This window comes from Gasterosteus aculeatus, chromosome 3 (assembly GCF_964276395.1).
Source record: "Gasterosteus aculeatus chromosome 3, fGasAcu3.hap1.1, whole genome shotgun sequence".
NCBI lineage: Eukaryota > Metazoa > Chordata > Actinopteri > Perciformes > Gasterosteidae > Gasterosteus > Gasterosteus aculeatus.
Genome location: NC_135690.1, coordinates 16,397,764 through 16,424,189, shown reverse-complemented (window position 1 = coordinate 16,424,189; position 26,426 = coordinate 16,397,764). Strand labels below are relative to the sequence as shown.

Sequence of the window (26,426 nt, the reverse complement as noted above, 5' to 3'; positions counted from 1 at the left end):
TTCAAAACATCGTGTGTTTTCTGTTGATAAACTCTGTTCCTCTTTATCACTCCGTCTGAGCGATGGCAGGATCAAACCCTCTTGAATTGACAGAAATCGAGTGAGCGAAGCGCTCAGACGCCCACGGAGCTTTTAATGTGGCGTCTGAGTCGATAGAGAAGTTTACAGTTACTGTCAAATCGATCAGCGCTGCTGCCTAATCGAGCAGAGGTTTAACATAAATATGTGCCGCTGTGGCAGCAGAACATCTATATTCTCCTCTCAGTCTGTTGTGACTATTGAGTTTTTTTTTTTTTTTTTTTACATGCACATGCACTGAATGCTGCTCCAAAATCTAACCAATGTGTGTTAAACAACCGCGCCCGATGCCCAGGAATGTAATGTGCATGATTCTCTGTGCGCATGCGTTCCATTTTAACACCCCAGCGGTAAACAACCCAGCGTGGGGCGGCGCTTAAAAAGCAATCGTGTTCATGTGTTCAAACAGAGCAAAGCGTCTGGACTGGCTGCAGCAGAGCTTGTGTTGTTTGTCGGCCTGACTGCATCGCCGCCTCACTGACTGATGAACTCACCCGCTGGCTGCGTGTCCGCTTCGGGGGGAGGGGGGGCTGAGCGTTGTGGGGCGTGAGATTAGCCCCGAGCTTCACCGCAGGTCCGAAATGAACCAGCGGACTCACTTTGTGTCCAGCTGCGGGGTCCCTGAGGCGTGTTGTGAAGCGTGATATTAAACCCTGAACTCCACAATGGGAGGCCGCAGAGTCCTGAACGCCGTGGGCGGCGATCGACAGCTTCCCTCGCCTGGAACAAAACGCTGCCGGGAGAGAGAAGCCGCCTCAATGGTGTGAAATGATGAAGAGGGGGTGGGGGGGGGGGGTTTGGCGGACTCGCCTCGGCTATTAGCGCGGAGTGACTGACCGCAGATCGGTGGACGACATGATGACACATTTCAAAGTTCGGGTTGACTTCACAGTCACGCCAGAGAGTGCCAAGAAAGCGAGAAGTGGAGCGGCCCGGTGGAACCGGACCAACGCTCCCGTTGGTCCTCGCTGGATTGGTTCTCGGCCAAATACGATACGAAGGGTGAAGCTCAGCCGGCGCCGCAGCAGGTGCACACAAACCGACGGTCTTTGGGGATTGACTTGCTTTTGGCTCCTGCCTCATCATCGACGGCTTGAATTCTCAACAGCGAATTTCTGCAGCTTGGTTCAACAAACGCGTAGAAACCAGTTTTCTGAACGTCAAGCAGCCTCTTCGTTCAAAGGAAGCTGTGATGAAGAGGAGTTCGGGATGCTTCAGTTCCTGCTATTGGAACCAGGGTTTTGTTCCAGATGCACATTTGCTGAAGCTAAGTGGTCTAACTGGTCATTTGAAGGATAATATAGATAAAAACGGTAATTTTCCGTTAAAGGTAAAATGTGGGATTAAAGAGGGCTGTTCTGTTCTGAGGGTTTTGAATCACTGGAGTCCTTTTAGGAAACACTGCAGCTATTTCAAACTATAAAAAAGGGAAATTGTGCACATACACATTTGGACAATTACTCATTTCTAATAACCCGCTTCACACTTCTTGGTGATAATATAATTTCCTGCTCTTCACTGCTTCTTAATGCATTCAGCGTCGCCTCGGGCTACATTCTCCATTTGGATTAAGTTTCTTCTTCATACATGTCATTTCTTCCCCTCTCTGTCTCTCTGTCTCACTCGTCCTCTGTCTTTCTTCCTGCCGGCGTGGGCCATTTGTCTCTGCAGGTCTGCTACCCATTCACCAACCTCCTGCCGACAGCACAGGGGTAAACCGTCTCTCTGCTGTGAGCGTCTACTGCTGACCACCGAGACGGAGACAGTACTACAGAGGGGTGAGATGCCAGCGGGAGTTGTTGCATTCACCAGCAAATCTTTGACCCGCCGATTCCGCAACAGGGGAGGCCAATTTCATGCAGCAGTCGGCTTCTATTACGAAAAACCTGAAGCATCAGTTCCAACAGGAACAAAGGAAGAAGTGCGCCTTCGGGGTCGTCCGCCTGAACGGGTTCTTTTCAACACAAAACAGGATCTTTTCCTAAACGCTAAACAGTTTTTCTGCCGAAAAAAAAGCCCCCCGAAGGCAAACTCCTCCCTCGCGCTTCCAACAACAGGACGAGACGCCTGCTGGCGGCATCGAAGCGACGAGGAGAAGCCGGTGCGATCAGTGGAAATCTCACCGGAGCCCACTTGGTTCCTGCAGCACAAAAACAGACACGACTCGTTGCATAGTTACATTTATCTCCATCAGAGGTCAGTGAACGGTAGATTTCTCTTGCTCACATCGTTGTTCAAATGGTAGTTGGCATTTCACTTTTCTTTCAGAGCTGGTTTGGTGTCCACCAACTCGTCAATGCAAAGGTTGGACACGGCTTAGCAGAACTGTACAGTAAACGTGGCAACGTCCTTAAAGGAGGAACATGAGACATCGTCCACACCGGAGCATTTTTTACCTCGTGTCGAAGGTCAGACGCGATCTACACTGACAGCAATGTCAGTGTAGATCTAAGCTGCTCATTTCCCATCACCAAAGGTCAAGCAATCGTACGGCCATTCAGCGTGTTCATGAGGGAGCTGGAACGTTTCTCAGAGCGCTCGCCACCAACACGCCACCAACCTTCTGCTGGTTCAGCGTCGTAAACATCTGACCCGCACGGCTCTATTTGGATTTGTGACTTTCTCTCCAAGCTGAATATTAGGAAGAACCGATGGGCTCTGCTGTGAGGAGCTTCTTCTCAGTGACTGGACATGTGCTTGTTTAGTCCAGGAGGGTTTGAGGTGCATTCTGGGAGCCGAGCCGCTGAGTGCGAAAGGATTAATGGAGACGCTAATGACTCTCCTGAATCAGGCTGGAGCTGTTTGTGCTTCAGTGGCTGCAGGTTCAGAGGGTTAGTGGATCGTTTCTCCTTCAGGGCCAGGAGGGAAAATCATGGCAATCCGAGTCTTCTTCTTTTGTCTCTGAAGGAGCAATGTGCAAACTCATTTAAATTCTCCTCAGAGCTTTAAAACAGCAGCCATGATTCAGCAGGTCCGTCAGTTACGGTCATTTAGGTTCTGTCAAGACTCATTTTATGCTCAAAATTACCTTTTTGTCACAGTAGAAATAAGACCTTAATGTCCTGACTCGATAAATGAGAAGAAAAACTAAATCTCACACTGCGACGGTCATTATTTGGATATTTATTCCTTCTGTTTAGTCTTGTTCCATAACTGTTCTGATCCCTGCAGTCTTCAGCTCACCTGCTCTCCTCCACCCAGCTGGTTCCTCCTCCCTCTTTAGCTCAGTCGTGAATAAATAGCAGTTCATTTGTTAGTGTTTTTGTGCCTTAGTTTTCCAGAATCTCATTTGTGATTAAATCATCGCTGTTTAGAGTAATTCAAAGTCGATTTAGATAATATATAGATGGAATAAACTATACTAACCATAAAAGGCTATAAAGGATTCTCTTTCTATACAACCAGTGTCTCTGTTAATCTGAATAATTCCCATTACAAAGTCCACAGTTTGACTGGAAACCCTTCTGAAGAAATGTTCCATATGAATAAAGAGTAAATGAACCGTGTGTGGATGTCGACCTGTAAAACTGCACCCTGCAGGTTGAAATAAAACGGTGGTCGTTTTCTTTGAGGGAAAAGATCACTTAAGGGTTGGGTGAGAAGATCGTTACCACTCTGCATCCAGTTAGCACTTAGCTAAGCTTAGCATGAGTAGCGCTTCACTTGAAACCAGCTGATGGCCGCCTGTGACGAAACATGTCGATGGTGTCACATCGCATCGGCAGTAAAAATAAGACTCTCTCTGTGTGTAGTTATCCACCATTTGACACAGTCTGAGCCACTCGGCTAGAATAAGAATGAGGAGGATCAAAATGAACACTGAGATGACGGCGGGCCGAAGCCTCGTAGCTGAAAGAAGCATCGACGCCTGGACCGGCATGGATGTGCTCCCCTAACACGCAACGAGCATCTGCTCTGAGGCCTCCTCACGTCTCCAGGCCGGTAGTTTGCCTCCTTTCAGAGGCGAGTTGCTGCTGTAAATCCTAAATATCAGCCAGCGTGTTGCAGGTGGACAGAGGCCGCGTGGCACAGAGCCCAGACCTGCTATCGATGAGTGCGGCTTTCGGCCATGGAGCTAATAAGAGCTGCATGATTTCTGTGTGTGTGTGTTTTTAATGCTGGAGCTCGTGGGAATCCGGACCCCTGATGCACGAGGTCCCGCCCGGCCCGGTTTGTCATCACATCCTGTTTGCCGACCTTTGATTAAACTAAGGAGAAACGCAGCGTTTCAAACAGCCTCTTTGGCCTCCACCTTCGTAAAACACGCTCATCCAAAACACACAAAGACGTCCTTGTGAATCAAATCCAATCCTTTCTTTTCAGCTCCGTCCAAAGGCTCGTACGGGACAAAGGAAACTAAAACTCAGTGGAGGTAACTGAAGGAAAGCGTGTTAATTGCTTCGGCTGTTCTGGCCCTGAAGGTTGAAGTGTTTTTAAATAATAGCCGGTATCCTGTTATTTTCAGAGAGGATTTACTCCCACTCTTGATCGAGAACCCAGGGGACTGTTTTTTTTTTTACTTTTAAAAGCCCACCAAAATCTAAATATTTACCCTGATCATCACAGCCATGATTTTTCAGCTCTGACCGTTACGTTTAGGAGAAATAAATCTTATGGTTTCCTTCGTCTGCTGAACCGCCCTCGGCTCTGACAAGCCTCATTACGCCCTTCAGTGGAGACGCAGACGAAGGCCTTTGCTGATTGGACTTGTCAGGGCCCGACGGGCAGGCTAATGGCCCTGCTTGCTAATTGTTGCTCGTATGCCTCGTCTCCCGAGACCGAAAATCATAAGTTCCTCATGTCAACCAGTCGCAGTAATTGCAATAAAACAAGATGGACCATGTAACGTGAATTGCATTTTGTAGCTGTATATAAAGATGTTTAGAAACAGGATGAATTACTCTGAGCTGACATGCAGATTAAACTCAGCTCATCCAGCTGATGGACAGAAAATACACAAATAACTTGGATTAATGCTTCTGTCTCCTTAATTAAACTGTTGAGTTTGCAGCAAATCTGACAAGGCAGAAAACGTCTGTGGGAGGAGTACAAAGATATTCTCAGACAAGTCGAACGTGGAAAGGAGACAAAACTAAATCCTCTCCGTCGTGACCTTCATCCGACGCCTGCGGCCCACACAGCATCGCCCGCACCTGCTGTCCGTCCAGCGAGAAAAGAGAATCAGACGCACGAAGGCTGGAGAGCAGAACATGACCGGCGCAAAGAGCACAACGTCACTCTCAAATCAAATCACATCTGTTTGTCTCCGCCGCAGAGATTCAAATGACACAATAGTTCGGGATGGAGGTTTTATACCATCTGAACACTTTAAAGCGTAAAGTCAATTAAGCTCTGAGCCCTGTTGTCTTTCCTCTCGTGTGAATGACCTCAAGCTGCCGTTAAAAGGGATTTAATGTGTTCTTTTCATGAGAATGCTGATAGAAAACACAGGTTAAATTGTCTACGACATATTAATAAATTAATTGAGTTAATGGGGGACAGTGGCGCACGGATTACAGAGGGTGTGTCAGGAACCGCAGGGTTATCGGTTCGAACCCTGGCTGCTGTGTCCCTGAGCAGGACAGCCGTCCTGGAAAAAAATAATAATCGAATGTGCTGACTCGACGAAGGAGAACGAAAACTAAATCTCAAGCTGTGACGGCCATTATTTGGTCATGTATTGCTCCTGTTTAGTCCTGTTCCATAACTCTGCTGTTGTTCTGATGAATGATAACATTGGTGATAGCTGCAAACACAAAATAAAGTCACAGAAAACAACGTAAACACGTTTAGAAATGATTTTGTCTTTGTAGTTAAGAAGTTAATCATTAAAAAACACTGATAATAAAGATAGTTGGACATTGTTGCACCTTCATACCTTCATACTCCTCCTCAGGTCATTTACTTTAATGACACAAGTACTTCTTTTTGGTGCTGCAGATGTCACTCAGATGTTTTTTCCAAAGGAGCACGACAACTCCGCGCGCGGGGAACACCGCCGAGAGGAGAACGTCCACCGCGCCGGGTGTCCCGCGCAGTGAGACAGAGTCAAATGGGCCTTCGGGGAAGTGAAACAGCGGGGGAGGAAAAGGTGCCACGGATTGAACCACCAAACTGAAGTTTGTTTTGTTTGTTTGTCTGCAGGATGAAACTCTGAGGAGGCCTCTCTAGCTTCAGATGTTTCTCCATCAGTGGCTGGCTCCAGATCAGATCGAGAGGCAGAAGCTTGTGTTCGCCGCAGAGCGAGAGCTCCAACTCTCGTTGTTTTCTCCAAACTGTATTTCAGAGGTCTGGAATGATCTCAGCGGTGTTGTTGATCATCCACCGATGGATGACCTTCAGGGTCAACACTCCTCTTCTTCTCTGCTCACCTTCTGCAGTGCTCCTCCTCCTCCTCCTCCTCTCTCCGGGTTCAGAATATGGCCGAGAGGCGACTTGTTTTAGATTCATGACAAAAATGTTTTGCTCAAACCGTGTAGAGAGGAATCTATTTTTGTGGGTGCGAGGGCAATGGACATATCAGACAAACACTAGACTCTCTGATAATGAGACATCGTGACCTTTATTACCATTCCAGATACAATCAGCCTCGAGCGTCTCTGCATATAGAAACTAGAACCTGCGAGTCGGTACTTTTCATTTTGTTTATCACGAAAACGTTCTGTTCCCCAACAACACAGAGGACTTTGTTTTGTATATTTTTTGTGTTAAAGTCAAAGTAGACAAAAAGGAACGGTGTAAGAAACAAGTTTGGACATAAACTGATGCGTCCGGTTGATTTGTCCTCTGTGTGACCTCAGTGTGACGCCACAAAAGAATGAAGGATAAGAAGAGGTCACGTTCAGGTTCTCGCCATGCAACTTACTGAGCAAACACTTCTACATAACACACACAGTTATTTGCTGGAGATCTTCAGACATTCACTGAAGGGAAACCGAACTGCAGGACCTGAATTTTGTATCAGACCCGGAACCTCGAACCGCATCAGATGGTCTCATCAAAAAAATCCGCTCTTTTATTTAGTGTTTTTAAACGCAGCGTACAGACACAGTTTTATGCATGAGCTAATTGTGAGTTAACGACTTCGCCCTGAGGGGAACAGCAGCACGCCTCTGGCTGCCTTCGGGCACACAGCCGGTCTGGGATATGTTACCGTCCCCCTTCTGTTCTCCAGAGCTGGAGACTGTGTTTCATTTAGCGCCGCTCGTGAAGGATGAACGGCTTTGCGCCACAACACTGGTTTCCAAAATGTTGATAAAAGTGGTCTTTTGTTGGGGATTTTCGTCTCATTATCCAGAGTTCCAGTGACAAAGACCTTAAACGACAGATAAGTGTCTCCGGAGTCTATAAAATGACTTTTAACAGCGTCTCTTTCATCAGAGCTCACTGCTCATCTTGTCTGAGGCTAGAATTTAGCTGAAGAACGTCCTTCAGCGCCTTTGAGTTCCAGTCGAGTCCCGATTAATCCAATCCCCGTCGGGCACAAACACCTCGCGCTGTTGTTGCAGCGATGAACTGACCTTGCACTTGTTGTGTTGCCGAGGCTTTTTGTTTTTGTTTTGTTTTTATCGGCGTTCGGCCGCGGAAGATGAAGAGTCCTCAGAGAGCCAGACGTCCACGGTCGGAACGGGTTTGTTCGGAGCTTCTCTCTTCGGGAGTGAAGCTGCAGGTGCATTGTCTCGTGTCCACAGGGCTTCTGCGTGTCCCCAATGACATCATTATCCGGCTAACGAACACTCAGGCAGGTGTGACTGCCGACGCTGTCCGTGGTGCTGAAGCGCTGTCATGTCTTCTCGTTGCTTTCAACCTCTTTTACTAATATTAACTGAGGAAGACTTGATTAAGAGTTCCAACACGTTAAATTAAATGCATATATATATATATTTTATTATTATTGTCATCGTTGTGATTTCCACCTCTCATTACAGTATCTTTTAAGGGGAGGTACTTTTAAGGTAAGGCCCAATAGGGGATTGAGTGCTTGTGTGGTGACAAAAAAAGCATATATCTATATATATAAAAAGCATATATATATATATATAAATGCTTTTTTTATTATAATAAATGTAATTGTGTTTTTCAAAATGTGTTACTTCTGCGCACAACCTCACGGAGGCTTCCGAGGGAGACACAAGCGATGAGATAGATTTACTCTGATGAAATAAGATTGTTTCTGAGTCGCTCTTAATTACCCCTAATTACCCCGTTAATGGGCTCTTACTGACGCCGCCTCGGCTTTAACCCGCCTGTCACTGAGCCCGGACCCGGTCGGTGGTTAACGGGCGCTTCGGCTTCAGCTCACAGGGAGCCTTCAGTCAGTCCTCCGCATTGATTAATGGACTCTACAGAGGCTCTGTGTGTGTGTGTGTGTGTGTGTGTGTGTGTGTGTGTGTGTGTGTGTGTGTGTGTGTGTGTGTGTGTGTGTGTGTGTGTGTGTGTGTGTGTGTGTGTGTGTGTGTGTGTGTGTGTGTGTGTGTGTGGATTTAGCTCTCAACTGTCTCAAACCTGATTTATAGGACACAGTCTGCGTGTCTTCGGTTTAGAGGGTTGTTGAGGGAACGTTTGTTGATGCCCAACAACGAAAAACACATTTGCTATGGGTTTAAAAATGTGTTAGGATTTAGTTGTTTTCCAAAACCTCATGAATATTTTATACATTGGCTGTGATTTTAGTATTGGTCTTTCGTTCCTCCTCCTCTTCCTCTTTCAGCCATCAAACAGCTGTGTCTTGTGAGCTAACCCCGAGAGGAGGGAGCGTAAACGTATTAGGAGAGGAGCCCCATTAGAGCAGATGATTAAAGCGGCTTTAATGAAGAGCTGGAGAGGTGTCTCGCTTTAGTCTAGTGAATCATTATAATCACTGCTTGATTAACATTTTAATCACTATTCGCTTGCAACGCAAAACTTCATTAAGCTTAAAGAAAATATGTCAAATCCTTCGGATAAATTGTTTGTCATTTAAATGAAATCCAAGGAGGAGACACTGAAACCTGGTTCTTAAGTATCAGAAGTAAAGACCTTTGGGGATTTTTTCTCATAAACATTATACATATATATATATATATATATATATATATATATATATATATATATATATATATATTCATATATATAGGAACCAGCCGCTCTGATAGATTGAAAGACTTCTGAACTATTCCAATCGTTACTTTGAGTGTTAAAACTTTTAAAGATACCAGAGTCCGTGAGCTGCTGCAGATAAGAGCTGCATGTGCATGTGAAGACACCGAGGTGTTGGTATCTGTCTCCGTCTGCTGCTTCTGTCTTCCCTTCGCACGCCGACTCGTCTTCTTGGTGCAGACGGACACAGAGGTAAAGCCGATGCCGCCAGGAACAAAGCCAGAACTTTGTGTGTGTCTGACGGCCTCCTGATAGAATCCAGTGGAGACGGGACTCTTCCAGCGGTTTATCAGCAGCAAGCAGCTGCACAATTACACCACAATCTACACTGGAAACCATCAGTGGAAAAGGCTTCTGGAAATCTGCATAACTCTCTCTGTCGGCATCTCTGCGTCCCTTTGCGGTCGTCCGTCTTCAGTCCCGCGGCGTCCCGCCGTCCATCTCAGCTGCAGTTAAACCCGTTAACTTGTTACACAGAGCGGGAGGATTCCCCACTTTGAGTCACGCTGCTGTGATTCCTACAGCTGTTGCGTTGCTCTGGGTAACGCAGCGATTAGTGATGGAAACACGGAGAAAACATTGTCTCCACTTGCTGCCAACGCGCCTCCTCCGTCGCCACAGGCAACGCGTTTCCTTTTTTTTTTAACCGTCCTCGCCACCCAAGGTTGTTTTTTTTTTATATAAAAGAGGGAATTATTTGGAGAGAAAAATGACAATTTCTTTCCCACGGCACAAAGTCTGAGAAGCTGGATGGAGGATCAACGGAGAGAAAGTGGATTTTCCTCACGAGGCTCAAAGAGCCAGAGAGGGCCGCTGCTCCGCGAATGACTTCTGACATCAAAGTGTGGGGACGTTTTCCGCTGGGAAAACTTGTTGACAGCCGTCGAGTGGACAAGAGGAACTCGCTGGGCGTCATCAGGCGAGACGGCGCGGCGGTGGGTCTCGCCATGGGTTAAAAATGCAATCACTTTGGATAAAAGTGTCAGCTAAATGACCTGTAATGTAATGTAATGTTCCCCGGCCTCCCCGGAAAGCGCCGAGCCCACAGACAAGCCGAGCCACGCTGAGTCAGCAGGTCGCCAGCGTTTACTGAATGCTTTCAGACGACAAACTAAAATAGAAAGCATGTTGTATCGTTCATTGAATGTCATGTCTGCAGAAAAAGCCTCTGCGAACATTCAAGTATGAATACGTTTCTGTCGTCTTTGTCTCTGGCCTCTAGGTCTTCTATGTACAACCAAACTGAATCGTGAATCGTTATTTTAGACTACAAAGTATTTTGACGGTAATTTAAAATAGATGAGAGTGCAGTTCAGATGTACGGGGATGACTTCTTGTTTTAGGTCAATTTGAACAGTCAGTTAGCGTAACGAGGACCTCGTCTCAGTAGAACTACAACCAGTCGTAACAACCAGCCACGTGCTGAAAAAACACCCGGGAAAAGGAGATCAAGAGGATTAAATAACACGGAGGATTTTCTGTGAGTTTATCTCACTTTGAATAATAAATTAGGAAGAAACATTGAGGGGGAAAATGTTAATGGAGCTGAACTGCTTTCCTGCAGGCAAAGCTTCCAAGAACATTTACAACTGTGTGGCTCAATGACACACACAGACACACACACACACACACAGATGGAGATCCAGACGATGAATGTGAGGTCGGTGGGTTTCACGGTGAAGTAGCTTCACTTAGCAAAGACGGGGAAGTGGAGCTATGCTGAGCTCCGAATTACCATTTATTAAACGGTGAATTGAGACCATGCATTTCAAAGACTGTGGGTGACTTTATGTCATTTAAGAGTAGTAGTAGCAAGAGAGTCAAATATTCAAATGGACAAAGTTCCTTTCATTTGTTTGCTATTTTATAGCTGCTCTAATTATCATCACACACCAGGATCACTGGTTGGAACTTGAGGATCCCAGACGGGTTTTTATTGTATTTTATAGCTTCCACGTGTACATCTTGTTCTGGCTACACCTTTACAGCACTTTAAACCAGGGATCATTTTCTGTAGAATCCAAAATGCAAAATACAGAGGAGAGACGATTAAAAATGATGCGTAGGAACTATATGAATGCAATTTGAGAGTGATTCTAAGTATCAGCGTGTGGACGCGGCGTTCGCTGTGGGAGCGCGATCATCACGCGGGAGTCAGATCTCTGTCGCCTCTACGTGTGTGTGCGAGTGTTTTGTGGTGATTAAGGAGAGTGGGATTCCCATTCAGAGCTGATAGAAATAATGTGTGTGTGTGTGTGTGTGTGTGTGTGTGTGTGTGTGTGTGTGTGTGTGTGTGTGTGTGTGTGTGTGAGGGAACAGAAATGTGTTCAGTTTCAGTTTCAGTCACTGAGGCTTTTTAAAACTCAGCAGCTCCATGAAATCTCGACATCGACTTCAATGAAACAATCGATGAAAATATTCAGTTGATAATGACTTTGCTTGACTCCGTGAAGCTGGAGAACGAACCTTCACGGTTGGAGGCACGAGACGTAATGACATGAGGAGAAGTGAGCCCCTGTTGCCCCAAACAGACCCTCCTTTCGGTTGTGTTGTTTGACTATCAAATTACTTAAAGGTACTGAATACTGACAGCCGGCCCTAATGAGGCGTCATGGCGATGCAGAACACGTGGGTTCTTTTCAGCTTCCGCTATCTGGAGCAACTTTAATTGCGGGAGAACCATTTTGTCGTCTTTCTCGAGGAAAATCGAAAGCATGCCGGACACGGGCGGCAGCAGGGGCGGAAACCCTGACATTTTGTTCATGGCACGGCTGTTGTTACCAAGGAGCCAACCTGTCATCCGTCATTGTCCTACGTTTTGTTTCAAGCACTTGGCCGGGATCGGGGCTGCACAAACACCGCCGTCTATTGTAGAACAACAAAAGCCCGGCGGCTTGATTCCAGCTCGTCTTGTCCCGACGGATCGGACGTCGGCTCATCCTGTGTTTCTTCATTCCCCGCACAGCTCTGAGTAGATAAAGGCAGAGCCTTATCAACAGGAGCCACAAAGGGCTGAGGGTGAAGTGGAACAGGTGATCAGCGGCAAACCGGCTCCTCGGGGGGGGGGGCGTCTCAGCTGAAGGAGGGCGGCCGTGAGAGCCCATCTGTGGAGGACAGACAGCAGCGGAAGCTCGTGTACGCAGAGTCTGTGATGTCAAACGGACATATTTTTACTTTTTTTTCAAAATAATCTTTTGAGAAAATATTTAGTGACTTTCTTTTCAAATACATTTTTGAGGTTAAATATTCAGACTTTTTTTGTAAAATTAATTTTTTAGAAAATATTTTGTGGGGTTTTTTTTCAAATACATTTTCGAGCTCATTTATTTTTCATTTTTCAAAGTAAAATATTTTGACTTTTTTCCCATGACATTGTTTTGAGAAAATATTTTGTGACTTTTTTCAAATATATTCGAGCTTAAACATTTTTACTTTTTTTTACATGACGTTTTTGACCCAAAACATTTTGACTCTCTTTTCAGTCTGTCATGTGAAATATTTTGAATTTTTTTTCAAAAATGTTTTTGAGAAAATATTTTGTGCCTTTTGACATCTTTCAAAGGGAGAAAATGTCTTTCCATGTCTTTCTTTGTACCTCTACTTCCTCATGTTGGTTTTGACCATTTGTTTGTTTTCTCAAATAAATACAATTTTTGGCATAACTCTAGAAACAGCCCTGATTAACTTGTTTGTTTTATGAGCTTTGCTCATCATCAGCTTTATAACAGAAGTATGCTCTTTGAAGTACAGGATTAATCAACCGACCGAGATTTTACTTTTACTGAATTCCGGAGAGTTAAGCTCCGGAATGAGAGTTTAATTAAGGCTGCTGTCACCCCATTTGCGGCTAGCAGATTATTTTTATTACTTTATGGCTTCTAAAGTTTCTGCTTCCTCTCCACTAACAACATCAGCAAACCCAAACAAATAGTCTCCAGTAGTTTGCAATGTTGTTAATGAGTAAAGCATCAAAACCTTAAAGAATGAACAAACTGCATAATATGGCAGCATTGGTTTGTAATTTGGGTGAATCGCCTCTTTTCAAGTGAAGTGTTGTTGTCTCAGCATTGTGTCGCTCAGCAGCGTGCTTAGAGAACGCATTCAAAATGGTTTGTCGATCAATTTCACTCTCCCGCAGTTACAGCCCCACCAGCGAAGGCGAATTACCGCTCAGATCGAACCCCACAACGACAACAATCACATCAGCTGGTGTTTGTGAGGAAAACAGCCCACGCGGCTGGAAACGGGGGTCCTGAGGCAAAGAGGAACGAGAGCTTCATGTTTGCACATCTCAACGTGCTTCTTCTCACACGCCTGCCTCCCTCACTGCTCTGATGGGAGGTGCGACCTCTGTCTTTGAGGAGGTCACCGGCGATGGATTCAAGCAGATCAGCGTCCCCCCGCAGAGATGTGGCATTTTAAATCCTAAAACCACAATCAATACCAAAACCTGCTGCAGAACTGGAGCCTCCCAGATGTCTTCGCAGGCGGCAGGAGAGATATCTGAAACATTTCTCGCGCATTGAGGGCAGATATGCGTTTCCTGTGGACGCCATGCACCGTGGCAGTGAATGCGTTATCAGATTCTGGAGACCAGCAGCTGGGAGAGCAGAAAGGTTTCCACTTTCTCCCACATGAAACGCATTTTCACAGCACAATTAACAAAACCCTTTTTTTCCTCTGACAAATGTTTTCTCACATGATAGCGCCGATGAAAGAATCCGTTGCAGAGGTAACCCAAACCCCTCCAAGATCCGGTTAACCAGACGAATGCCGCTGACTTTGTGTCCAAATGTTTTATTTTGGTTGGTAGTGTGTGTGATAAATGTTGCATGATGTTTGCATGATGTTTGTTTGCTGCTTTTTTTTGGCATTTGACTGCAGTGAGCTCTGGATCAGTGGGTTGAATCACAGAGGCCAGATAATCAGACTGTGAGTTCAAACAGAATGTCTGTGTGTCTGTGTGTGTGTGTGTGATTGATGGATTGTGTTTGCGGCTCCGGAGGGGCACAGCAGATGCTCTCAGTGCAGCACTTTGCTGTCAGAGGGCCGTCGTCATGACTCATTTCCTCTCTGCTTCTCTCTGCTAACAACACCTGAAGCTGTAGCGCGTTAATCGCAGTACAGCAACGAAAAGGCCTCAAGCGGCAAATCAGTGAGAATCAAACAGAGATGTGACACAAAGTAACTCATGACGTTTTAATTCAGTTTGGTCATTTAAACGGTCTTTCTCCTGCATTCATTTCGGCCTCTTCTGTTTTTGATGAAGCTGCTCCGCTCTCCATTCTCCTTCTGTTCATGCGCTCGTGCTCACCTTTATTTTGTTAAGCACCTTGAACTCAATTTGTTCAAGTAGTCGCGGCCATTATTTTGTCATTTTGCAAGAACGCTTGCTGATTCCATTAAAGAGTCTGACGGGACGACGAGTTACTTATGATGATAATAATATTCAGACACTTTCGTAACGTGAGCTGTTCCCACCAAAGTGTGTGAAAACATCCGCGTGCAGAACCGCTGACTCCTCACCGAGAGAAGATCATCGCGTTGGTGTTGTTTCTTCTTGCTGACAAGCCACAGTCCATCTGATTGTCTCTTTGTGGTTCCTGTCCCCCATTTAGGGGACGGTTCCTCCCTCCTCGGCTGTGCGTCGCTGCCCTTCTGTTTGACATTTCTATCAGAAGTTTGCGGGATGAAACGCTTCGCAGCAGCTTCTCGGTGAAGCGAAGAATCAGAGCTGCTTCTCTCTAAATATTACATAGGACCCGTCTGAGAGGACACGCCTGAATTAATCATCACTTATGCAGCGTGTGATCATGAGCTTTGGCAATAAGAAGCTACAGTGTCTCACCTGCTGAAACATTCATTGTATTGAGCCTCTACGTGTTGAGACGTGTGTTGGAAAACTGCTTCTTTACCGGCTTCATTTCTGACTTTCTGCAGAACCTGCAATGGAGCTTCCACCAGAAAAGAAACCCCTGGTTTCTAAGGGAGCAGTAAATCCGCTGCTACCTGCTGAGGACAAACCTTTTCATTCTGCTTTTATATCACGCAGGTTTCATTCTTGCTTTGGCCCGGAATGGCTGTGCAGACCCCCCACGAGGAAGGTGTGGACTTTACCCCTGAGCGATTAATGATACGTTGCAATTGAAAGGGCAATTCTTATTATTCTCGCCCCGATATGATTGAGGTTGAAAAGGTGACTGAATTTTCGAGGCATCAAACCTCGGCCCCCCGCGTGGAAGGAGAGGTTCTCTGAAACAACCACTTCTATTGTTATGACAATAATGGGCGGCGTTAATGGGGGGGGGGGGGGGGGGGCCTGCAGACTTGTAACCAGTGTTATTTTCCACTTCTGAGTAATGTGCATCACAATGGCCGTTATGAACCTGACCTTCACGGCGTCATTTCTTTTTTCTTTTCGGTGTCAGACGCCCGGGTTTGTCCCGCAAACATTAATATTTATGCGTCGGCTGATCATCTTCTGGAAAATATTCAGCCCCATAATTGATGTACGAGTAGTTTGCCGAGTCTCATCTCCCGTCACAATGAGCTTCACGCAGACAGATGATGACAAGCTGTGGCGTCGGGAGGGAAGTTGCCTTTGCGTTGACCGCTGATTTTCTTTTTGGAAAACTTGATGAGATCGCCGAAGGTTTCACACAACAATGTGCTTCTGAATTTCTGAGTGTTTCTGTTACAACACCTCATTAATATTCAAAAGTGCAAGCCCGCAGAGCTGGAGCCTCTTTTTTCTTTATTTTATAACGAACCTCAGCGGCTGTGCCACCAGTTATTCCCATTTCCTGTCCAAACATATTAAAAGGAGGGATTGTTATGCATAAATCAATTTGGCGTCCTCAGATAATTCTGGGTTTTTTTTGTAGAAGGAGCCAGCTTGAAAGTCATTGCCAAAAATCAGAAACCACAAAAACTAGTAGAACTATTTGGGGTTTTAATACTTTGTTCTTCTTTAGAACAGTATTGGCAAGTGTTTTACCACTTAACTACAAGTCTTGGAATATGACTTAGAAATGTTTGGGGGGGAAGTTAATTGCCTTCTAAGAGCCAACGGTGTATATTAAAGTAAAATCCAAACGGGGGAATTTGTGATTGATGGTGCCACTAACTCTGTGGAACTTTAACATTTCGGGATTCGGGACGCTGAAGGGTTTGCCCGGGTGAGAAAGCTGAGATATCACAGTCAGTACAGGAAATGTTGCTCGGTGCTGTGTATAGTAAAAATATGTTAGAACAGTCTTATGCTAAAAGAGTGATTATTGAAGTGACGTGCAAAAAGCACAAAGATTTCCATATGCAGCTGTGTCTGCAGAAGGGAGTCAACATGCCCTCACACAGGCGCTCGAACAAAGGAGCTGTGTGTGTTACCCTCATCTTAACCTTGGTTCTTATCTCAACTTGGTTTGCAACTTCTCGTACCTGCCACTGAGGACGGCCTTCAAACGCGTGTATAAAAACTCAGGGTTTTTACTCCTCGGAGACGCCATTTCCACAGAGCACTGTAATATGTGCTTGTGTATTTGACCTCCTGCTTGCAAGCAATAAATGGACTTTTGCAGCATTGATCATTCCTCAAGACTCATTTTTTTATTAAACCTGTGTTTTTTTTATCAAATCGGGAAAAGAGCAGTGCGTTAAATAACCAAATTAATTATACATCTACAAAAAAGCACATTTCTTGTTTTAAATGGCATTTTTGTTAAACAGCTGAAAGCCAAACAAATAATTGTCTCGCGGATAATGTGATGAAAAGTCCCCAAAGATTTAATTAAGTGCAGGGACTGGATTTTTAGTAAATTGTGGAGATTTGCAGAAATTGTTCTGTGAGAAAATTGTCTGTAAGCTGAAAAGTTCATATGCCAGATACAAAAGAATAAAAAGTGCAATCTTGTCTAAAGAAAGAGTGCAGTGGTCTGAGATAAGATACTTAAATGCACGAGGAAGTGAAATGGGATGTGCTTCTTTTGACCTACAAAATGGGTATAAAATGCACATTCAATTGAAAAGGGATCAAACAAGAGGGAAGTCAACATGTTATTTTTTATCAAACATTACCACAAACATAGGTAATTAGTGCAATTATTTCGGCAGTAGTGCAGAATCTGTCGATCGATGGTTCTTGGCCTGTAGAGGGCGGCCTGCAGCGGCTCATCCAACCGGAAGGAGGAGAAGGAACACGTGACATTTAACCGGAAGTAAATAACCTGCTTTCGCGCGCAGTTAAATAGATGAAACGAGACGTCCGCATTCAACAAAATGGACGAGCTTTATTTGGATAATATCGACGAATATGTCAACGACCAAGATAAGATAGTGAGTGTATTTTATGTCCGTGAAGTATTATTATATTTTCTTGACGTCATGCGGGTCGACGTACCGACAACTTGCGGTCGTTAGAGCCGCCTTGACCCGGTGCGATTAGCCGCTGTACCCCCTCCAGTAAACTACCTGTTTACGGGTTGCTTCCTTCTGGTTAATGCATTTATTTGCCATGATATGGTTTAAAACCATCCACGACTTGTTTTCCGCCGTGTGGTTAATTCGGCGTATGAATGATCTAAAAAAAGAAACCCATCTGTACGTTAAACGTAGTTTCAGCTCGTGCTGCTCGTCGAATTAACGCGCAACGGCCGCGGTTTTTTTAAATGAAGGAACATTGTAGTATTTATAAAATGTTGAACAAGACTCCGATATAATTCATATATAATTAAAGTTAAGTCAAAGCAACCGTTTATTGTGACAAATTAAAAGCTGATGTTATGTTAGTTAACATCAGTCATTGTTATTTTTTTCTTGTCAGTTAAGAAGGAATCAACCAATGGTGACACGTGTTTTCTGTCACGTGTTTTCTGTCCAACAGGTGACGTATAAATGGCTGAGTCTCACTCTGGGAGTCCATGTCAACACAGCCAAACAGTGGGTGCTCCTACGCCTCCTTACACTGCGCCGAAATGCAGATGTGGTGACCGGCCCAGCTGACCAATGAATATGATCGATACGCATCACGTGGTTACATGTTTATGAGCTAACTGGAAACACAAAGAACACAGCAAACACCCTCAGTGATTACATACAAAAGAAAAACGTCCTGCTTCTCCATCCCCATCCAAATAACATTTGATGCAGTATGATGTCACCATTATAAGAGAGTTAAGTGAGTTGATAAAATGAAGCTGCTACTGCTTAAAATGGTTAAAATGCGTGTCTTGTCTCAGAATGCTCTACCATTATTTGGATCACAAGAGGAAGGAAAGTTCCGCTCCGCTCCATGCCACCTATCTGGTGTCGGGGAAGTTTGTGCACAAAGGCCAACCGGTGAGAAATGCAACAAATGGAACAAGACTTGCTTGTTTCTTTGTACAAGGACTGGATTTTCATATTGTGTTGCCGATCTTGTGTTTGTTCTTAGAGTCACCGGGTGTCCGTTGTCAAAGAGGACCAGTTGGAAGGTGTGTTGATTACCGATTTCTTTCTATTCGGTTTATCAACGGTGATGTCTTTGGTTATCTAACCTCGTGTGTTTTCTCTGTGTCAGATTTCAAATCCAAAATGAGCTTGATCGTCAGCGTCCACGTCTACAGTGTCCAGAAAGCGTTGCTGAAGGACAGCGGCCCGCTTTACAGCGTCGACTATGATGCTGTGAAGGACAATCTGAAGAACTGCAGCAGGTGCGTCGGTCACGTGCCACGATGCCAGACGACTGTTCCCAAAAAAACGGCCCAAATGTTCACATGTTCCCTAGAAGGCTCACTTTTCCTATCCTGTTTTGTACATAGCTCAGGCTGCTAGTAGTGCTTGTGTAGAGTGGCCCATCAGAGTAAAAGAAAAGGTCTCCTCCGCTTGCAGATACAGCGCGATCAGCTGTGCGGATGCCGTGCCCGTGTCCTCGGCGCTGCAGGCGAGAGACGTCCAGCGAGCTCCGACGCCGGAGCCCGAAAACAGAAAGCTCTGCGCCAATGGAGACGCCGACGTGGCTTCCAAACCTTCCACCAAGCCGCAGAATGGCATCATGGGAATGTTTGCCAATAAGTCGGCTCCCAAGAAGCAGGATAGCGGCAAAGCCGTTACGTCGGAGCAGAAGGAGGACGCGCCTGTATGTCTCTGTAGTCTCCAGTGTGGTTTACTGATATTTACAAAGGAATAAAGTAATCAGAGTAAATGGTTGAACTTCTTCTTCTTGTCTTGGTTCTGCCGTTTGGTGTTTTTAGGTCGATGCCGCCAAAAGTAAACCAGAAGCAAAAGCCAATCCTATGACAAACTTCTTTGGTTTGAGTCAAGCAGCAAGTGAGTATAAATGTTTCTGTTTGGTAATAGACCAAAGTATAAGCAGGATGACGGACTCCAAGGGGCCGTCATCGGGAACTAAAGGTGGTCGGGCGTTATCCTCTCCCTGACCTCCACGATTTCTACCTAAACACCGATGGCTTTCTTTAGAGAAAGCAGAGAAACCTGTGACGCACGAGGAAGCAGCTCGCTCATCATCATCATCAGCAGCAGCAGCAGAGCAACAACGTCCGGGAGAAGAGAAGAAAGCTGCTGCTGTGGAGCGGCCTAAAGAAGCCAAGAAAGACTCCAGGAGGTGTGTGTTTTTCACTCAAGAGGGGAACTAAAAAGCCTTTTATTCAAATGCAAATTGAAGTGAATGATTTGTATTCAAGACTTTGGATAGAAACACAGACGGGACCAAGACACTTTAATTTAATGACCGACTGTAGAAATGCAAAAGCTTTAAAAGCTTTTGCATTTAATGGGTTTTCGCTGATCGACTTGCTTCAGCAAAGTCTATTAAGGCTTTAAATATATTCAAATAAAAGTTCTTCCTCCTTGAAGCAAAAGCAAGCGGCTCGTGGATTCAGACAGCGAAGAGGAGAAGATGGAAAAGAAAAAGAGACGAAGGATCAAGAAGCCCGAGCCGGAGAGCAGCGACGAAGACGGTGAGCCGTTTTTTTACATGAATCTGCCCTCAAAATACACGCAAATAGATAGTTGGTTTATTTCGCAGGAGACTAATCTAAATAAACTTGTTCTTCAGTCATTCCGGATTCTCCTCAGCAGATGGAAACCAGAGAACCATCGCCGAGTCCAAAGAAGAAGGCGGAGCCGCTTTCTCATTCTCATGTGCGTGATTAAACCTGGTGATCAGATAATAACGTGTCTTTAATGCTGTTGGTCAGTGATCAAAGGCTCTTCATGTAGTCAACACCAAATCGCTAACTGAGCGTTCCTGTTCCTTATGTGATTTTATCTCCTCAGCAGGGGAACTCTGAGACGAAGACGAGGAAAAGGAGACGAGTCCTCAAATCTAGGACCTCTTTAGATGATGAAGGATGCATGGGTATGACATAAATATATACATATAGATCAATGAATTAAAAGTTGACATTCTATCTACAGCACATCAGGATAACAATGCTTTGTAATAACGACATTTATTCTACGACTGATTTGCTCCCAAAATAATGATACTACGCTAAAAAATTTTTGTTCTTTATTTTTTATCAATTTGAAAAAGTTTGAGATGTTGTGTGTAGAATTTTGAGGCTGTAACACAAAATCCCCCGGCTTCGTGTTTTTCCTCCCTCAGTGACCGAGAAAGGCTACGAGAGTGAGTCGTACTCGGAGGCAGAGGACGACGCTCGCGCCTCCAAAGCTGCAAAAGGTCTCATCCCTGCAAAAGCAGCCCCGAGTACCAAAGCGGACGAGAAGAGAAGTCAGAAGAAAACGCCTGCAAGCGCAAATAAAGGCTCTAAACAAGCGTCGATCATGGGCTTTTTCCAAAAGAAATGAAGCGTTTTGTGTTGGGACAGAAGCACAAAGACTGTGAAGAAGACCTGGTGAAGGTCGAAGCTGAGACGCACCACTTGGACGATGGAGGGACGCACCTCCTCAAAAAGACTTCATCCCTACATGGACGTGTCCAAACTAGAAGGACCAGCCTCTTACGCTCCACCTTCCCACTGATAGATGTCCGACTCAATAAAGATTTGAATACTGAAACATGACGTGTTTAGTTTATTCCAGTTTGAAAAAAAAAAAAACATTTGTCTGTTAGAATCAAATGAACATCTCTGAATGAATTAGAACAGTTGGGGGGGAGGGGGAGAGGGGGGAGGCACTAGGTCGTCCCTGCTGACGTGTTCAGTTCAACGGCTGTTTCTGCTTCTCCGTTGGTCCAAGTCAGATCTTCAGCAGGACGACAGAGAACAGACAAGCGCTGGAAAACACACACAGACTAAATCACTTTAATGGTCATGAGACTACTGGACATTCACACGTCTTTCATATCATCACTAAACGTAAATAAACATTAGGCTCTTTTTGTTGAGGCAGAACGGCCTCCTTTGAACTCTGACCTGTCGGATGGTTCCGGCTGTGAAGCACATCTGTCCAGCTGCCCACAGCGGCACCATGACGACCGAGGAGAGCGTCATGGTCCATCCCAGTGCGTAGGCCCAGTCCGGGTAAACGTACTGGTAGATCCTGAGGTGTTTATAATCCAGCAGGTACAGGATTAAGGCAATCTGTGGAGGACAGTCTTTAATACAACCTTATTCTGCGCAAACGTGTCACCAGTTTTTAGTTCTAAATGAATCCCGTCTTTGTGTGTAACCCCTCAACTCCATGCGCAGTTCTACCGGACCAGCTAGCGTGGCCGTGGACCCCAAACCTCCTGCCAGAACCTTTCTGACTCACCAGGGAGAGCAGAGGAATGATGTATTTCCAGCAGAGTTTGAAGAAGCCAGACGGCCGCTGTCCTGTCATGTCCTCAATGACGTCCATTAAACGATCCGCACCTGATTCACGTACCACAAGTTGCTAATTCACATCACCGTGTGGCCAAAATAAGAGGATGTGGATGATGTGTGTTCTTACCAAAGGTCCAGGCCAGAGCCAGACACTCGGATAAAGCCATGAAGTAGTGACACGCCCTGGTCATGCCATAGTAATCGATGAGGTGGAACACGTAAACCCCTCCCTGCGGACAATGCAGACACTGTTTTTTAATACGATTTTGCGACAGTGTACGTGTGAAAGCACGCCGGTGGAAATATGTCGTTCACCTCAGTGACCATCAGCAGATGTAGGAGGTAGAAGGAGCAGCAGATGAAGAGGACGAGCATCTCGTGTCTCCCTGCTTTACGGAACAGCTTGGGGAACAAGTCGCCTATCGAGGTGATGAAACACTCCACTGCCACGAACTGGGGGGCAAAACAGTGAGCGTAGAAATCATGTGTCCGCCTGCAAGTAATTGGTATTTAATTCAAACTTAATACAGCAGATACTTCTTACGTGTGAGTCAACAGTGAGCAGAATGAGCATCAGGAAGAAACAGAAGGTCCAGAACTGGGGGAGAGGCATCATAGCTGTCGCCTGCGGGTAAGCAATGAAGGCCAAACCCGGACCTGTGAAGCCGCAACGGACAACAAGACATCGTTACTCCTTCCCGGACCTCACACGGAACTTCTTCTTTGTGTCACATCGAGTCTCTACCCGACTCCACCACGGTGTCCACGGTAACGCCCTGTTTCTGAGCCATGAAGCCGAGGACGGAGAAGACGACAAATCCAGCAACGAAACTGGTCCCACTGTTGAGGAGACTGAGCCAGAAGCAGTCCCTAGAGGTCACGGAACGACGTGCACGTCAATGAGATGAGGTCGGCCTTGCAAATTGTTTGAAAAATCTTAAATGGTAGTGTAAACTTAATATGGATTTTGTGGAATTTCTTGTGCGTTACTATTTCTGTTTATTTTGCCGTTGGGCTCGTTGCATGTAGCTCTTACTTTAAAAAAAGAGAGAACATTTCGTCCCTTCCTACACACTTGAAAATGAAAGCATTCTAACTCTAGTCTTTGTTTATGCAGTTTGTACTTACTTATAACAGTTGTTGCTGTACTCATTGTAGCTTCCCAGCACAATCAGAGTCCCTGCAGTCAGACTGTAGGAGAAGAATATTTGAGATCCTGCTTCTATCCAGACCTGTTATAACACAAACAGTACATTGTCTTCATGTGAGCGTTATGTGCTTATATCAACGGCCTTGAATTTCTCTTTGCACTCATGTGCACTTGATCTAGAGGCAGAAACCCTCCATCGCGCTCCTCCGGTAAAGATGTTTTTGTTATTCGTAGTTTCCTGTTTTATTTATTTTGTGCTCCCCTGCCACACGCTGGTTTAGACCTTTTGTTTGCGAGCATCCCCCATCTGGGTGCAGAACCGAGCCAGAACCAAGTTCCAACCTGACAATTCCGTGCTCATCACAAACAAATGTAATAATGCTTCATGCTTTCAAAACACTAGAGTCTTGTCTACAATCAGAACGTATACGTTTGAAAATGCTCCACACACAACTCCAACAAGCGAACGAATATATTCAGGAGATTTGACGCGTAGACTAGTTGACATGAATTAACATTACGTTTTCATATTACACTTTTTATCATGGGTTCACCATTTTTGGAGGCCAAAAAACAGGCCGGCAACCAAAGGGTTTAAATTCACCAGTCCTCCCCTCTCAATGGGCCAAACAAGGAGACGATACCTCAAGATTTGCCAGGCGGTTCAGGTCTGGATACAGGTAGTAGTAGATCCCTTCCCAAGCTCCAGGGAGGGTGAAACCCCTGATGAGCAGTATCAGAAGCATCACATAGGGGAACGTGGCTGTGAAGTACACTACCTGGGGAAAAAAGTAGAAGTAATAATTATTATTTTGCAATTCCTAGAAGTAATGGAGATGACTAATGAACGTTTGCCGAAGAATAAAATGCACCATGATGGTTTTTAAAGGTAAAACGTTGTAATTAAAATATGACCCTTGACCTTTCCAGAAGATTTGACACCTTTCCAGATGCTGAAGTAGCAGAAGACCCAGCAGGCCAGAAGACACAAAGCCAGCTCCCACCTCACGCTGCCCAGATCCTCGATGCCGGCAGACATACCCAACACCCGCCGCCTGAGGGGGGGTAAGAGGCTGTACTGAACTTGACTGGGACAATTATATATATATTATATTATATTATCAGCAGGGATTTTGTGATCATCATTTGGTAACAAAGACATGGAAGGAAAAGTATTTGTCCAGCTGATCCAACTTATTTTTCAATGGTTCACTGTATATCCAGGTTATAAAATGTAATATTTAGAATAGGTTCTTATTAGGCATAATGCATTGAAAGTCATGCAACAAAGGGAAATTAGACTCACTCCCAGAACTCAGTAGCAGCAGAGGTGTGTTTTTTCAGCATGGTCAGATTCGCTGTCCAGTTTGATGAGGAAGAATCATTCCCATGAAGGCCCATGCAGTTCGCTGGTTTGGAGAACAAACGTGAAAACAGGTACTCTCATACAAAGCCTACAATTCTGCGTTTTCAAGCTTTAGAAATGAAATCTGACCTGTGTTCCATGAGTTCTCGCAGGTGGCCCACGGCGCCTGGGCGCTAAACGAGAACACCAAGTAAAAGAGAGCCCAGGCTTCTATAATAATGAAGCTGAAGTCGTACAGTTTCACCACTGCTTGTCCATATCCAATTCCTGAAATACCAAACGAAAACGTTATCTTTTCCACGGTTTGCTCGTAGCGAGATGAGCCTGAGACAAAATCATGTATTTTCTGCGGTTTGAGTATCATATAGAAAATATGTCTTTTATACAAACTCACCTTGGGCCAGCGGACATAATTTCCTCCAGGAGGTGACGAATCCTTCCTGGGTGTACTGACCAACGGAGCTCTCCAGTAGGAACAGAGGAATCCCACACACCATAGCGAACAGACCATACGGCACCAGAAAGGCCCCTGGGTGGTAAACAGAGATGAATGCACGTATGACGGGTTGAGTTCAGTCGAATCAGCTCTAGGTTCGGAAGCCGTGTGATTCACCTCCACCATTCTTGTAGCAGAGGTATGGAAATCTCCACACGTTGCCCAGGCCGACCACATTTCCAGCGACAACCAGGATGTATTCTGTTTTGTTGGCCCACTGTCCTCTGTCTCCGGCCCTCTTCTGATTCTCCTTTTTTCTTCTTTGTCTGTTCATCGAAAGATCGGGGACTTTGTCAGCCGTGAGTTGAAATCCAGAAGAACTGCAAACGGATCTTCTTTTACTGTCTACCGTCACGTAAGGACATGACTGGATGCCCATGTTTTCTGTTAACAGGTGACCTATAAATGTCTGAGTTTCCCTCTAGGAGCCAATACAGTCACACAGCGTGTCTTTGGTTGTCTTTAGTTTACCAATTCAAATCTATGCAGAAACGGGACAGGCCGAAGGCCACCAAACTGGCCCCACGGTTGAGTGGACTCTGCCAGAAGCCGTCCCCGGAGGTCACGGTGACCTCAGTGGTGGTGACAGTGAACGCCTTTCACAAACAGAAAATCTAATAAATGCAAAGTATGTGTGTTTTATATTACCTAAAACTAATATAGTGCTCAAGAGTAATATTTGAGCTCTGGTTAGATCAGCCTTACTTGAAACAGTTGTAGTGGAGCTCATTGTGGGATGGATTTGTCCCTGCAGCCAGGCTGTAGGAGAACTGTACTGTGTGCTTTGTGTATGGAAATGCGGAACCATCGCTACCTAAATGTGAGGTCATTGACAAATACACACTCTGCAAATACATCAATATTCCAAAGACTAAGCCTAGAGCAAGCAGGAGCTTGTTTCGTATTCCATTAATATGATCGGTTATTAATGTTTCACGTTGTCATGTTGCACTACTGCTACTGACTGCTCCTGAACAACACTGATGTCTTAAACCGTTTTCTCTGTCTTATTTTATTTTGTCTGTTTCAGACCTATATTTCACTACTTTTCTTTCCTCTTGGCCTCATATGTTGCCTCAACGTGTCCCCCCCCCCCCCCCCCCCCCCATACAGCGACCCATGGATGCTGTGCATTGGGATGGCAGAAGTTAATGTGTGTGTCTCCCATAACCACCCGGGTGGTGACATTCTGCACACTTTATACTTTACGTATTGACGGTTGCTTCTGTTTTCCAAACTGCATTGCGGCAATCATTAGCAAACACTAACTATATGTAAGCATATGTTTCGCAGTGGTGTTGCTGGTGGGTCGCACAGGGAAATTCAGAAATATTTTATTTTAGGAACTATTTTGCCTCTCTCAAAACTAAATACAGATCTAAGGCAACAGCATGAATCAAATGCTGCATCAAGTCTGCAACCACGTTTTAAAAA

The 26,426-nt window shown here is 45.2% G+C and overlaps 2 protein-coding genes across 4 annotated transcripts; one reads left to right on the top strand and one right to left on the bottom strand.

The window, feature by feature from the left end:
- Positions 1–16,713: 16,713 nt before the first annotated feature.
- On the top strand, positions 16,714–21,231 carry pold3 (polymerase (DNA-directed), delta 3, accessory subunit). 3 transcript variants are annotated; one of them, XM_040170853.2, is made up of 12 exons: positions 16,714–17,547; positions 18,095–18,150; positions 18,450–18,549; positions 18,644–18,683; positions 18,770–18,902; positions 19,081–19,327; positions 19,443–19,518; positions 19,669–19,813; positions 20,065–20,168; positions 20,267–20,352; positions 20,491–20,569; positions 20,819–21,231. In XM_040170853.2, exons 1-12 carry the CDS (start codon positions 17,491–17,493, stop codon positions 21,019–21,021), a joined length of 1,326 nt encoding a protein of 441 aa, XP_040026787.2. In that variant the 5' UTR covers positions 16,714–17,490; the 3' UTR covers positions 21,022–21,231. The 3 variants fall into 3 exon arrangements, with proteins under 3 accessions (XP_040026787.2, XP_077955849.1, XP_040026786.2); XM_078099723.1 differs by having other exon boundaries at positions 17,398–17,547; positions 19,678–19,813; positions 20,488–20,569; XM_040170852.2 differs by having other exon boundaries at positions 17,398–17,547; positions 20,488–20,569.
- On the bottom strand, positions 21,224–25,460 carry LOC120815834 (sodium- and chloride-dependent betaine transporter). The gene is made up of 14 exons (XM_040170851.2): positions 25,110–25,460; positions 24,891–25,025; positions 24,626–24,763; positions 24,437–24,539; positions 24,053–24,185; positions 23,775–23,909; positions 23,109–23,212; positions 22,726–22,850; positions 22,525–22,637; positions 22,296–22,433; positions 22,108–22,210; positions 21,928–22,028; positions 21,588–21,755; positions 21,224–21,448 (listed from the first exon to the last, which is right to left on the bottom strand). The coding sequence occupies exons 1-14, from the start codon at positions 25,369–25,371 to the stop codon at positions 21,350–21,352; spliced, it is 1,857 nt and encodes a 618-aa protein (XP_040026785.1). The 5' UTR covers positions 25,372–25,460; the 3' UTR covers positions 21,224–21,349.
- Between the last annotated feature and the right edge of the window lie 966 nt (positions 25,461–26,426).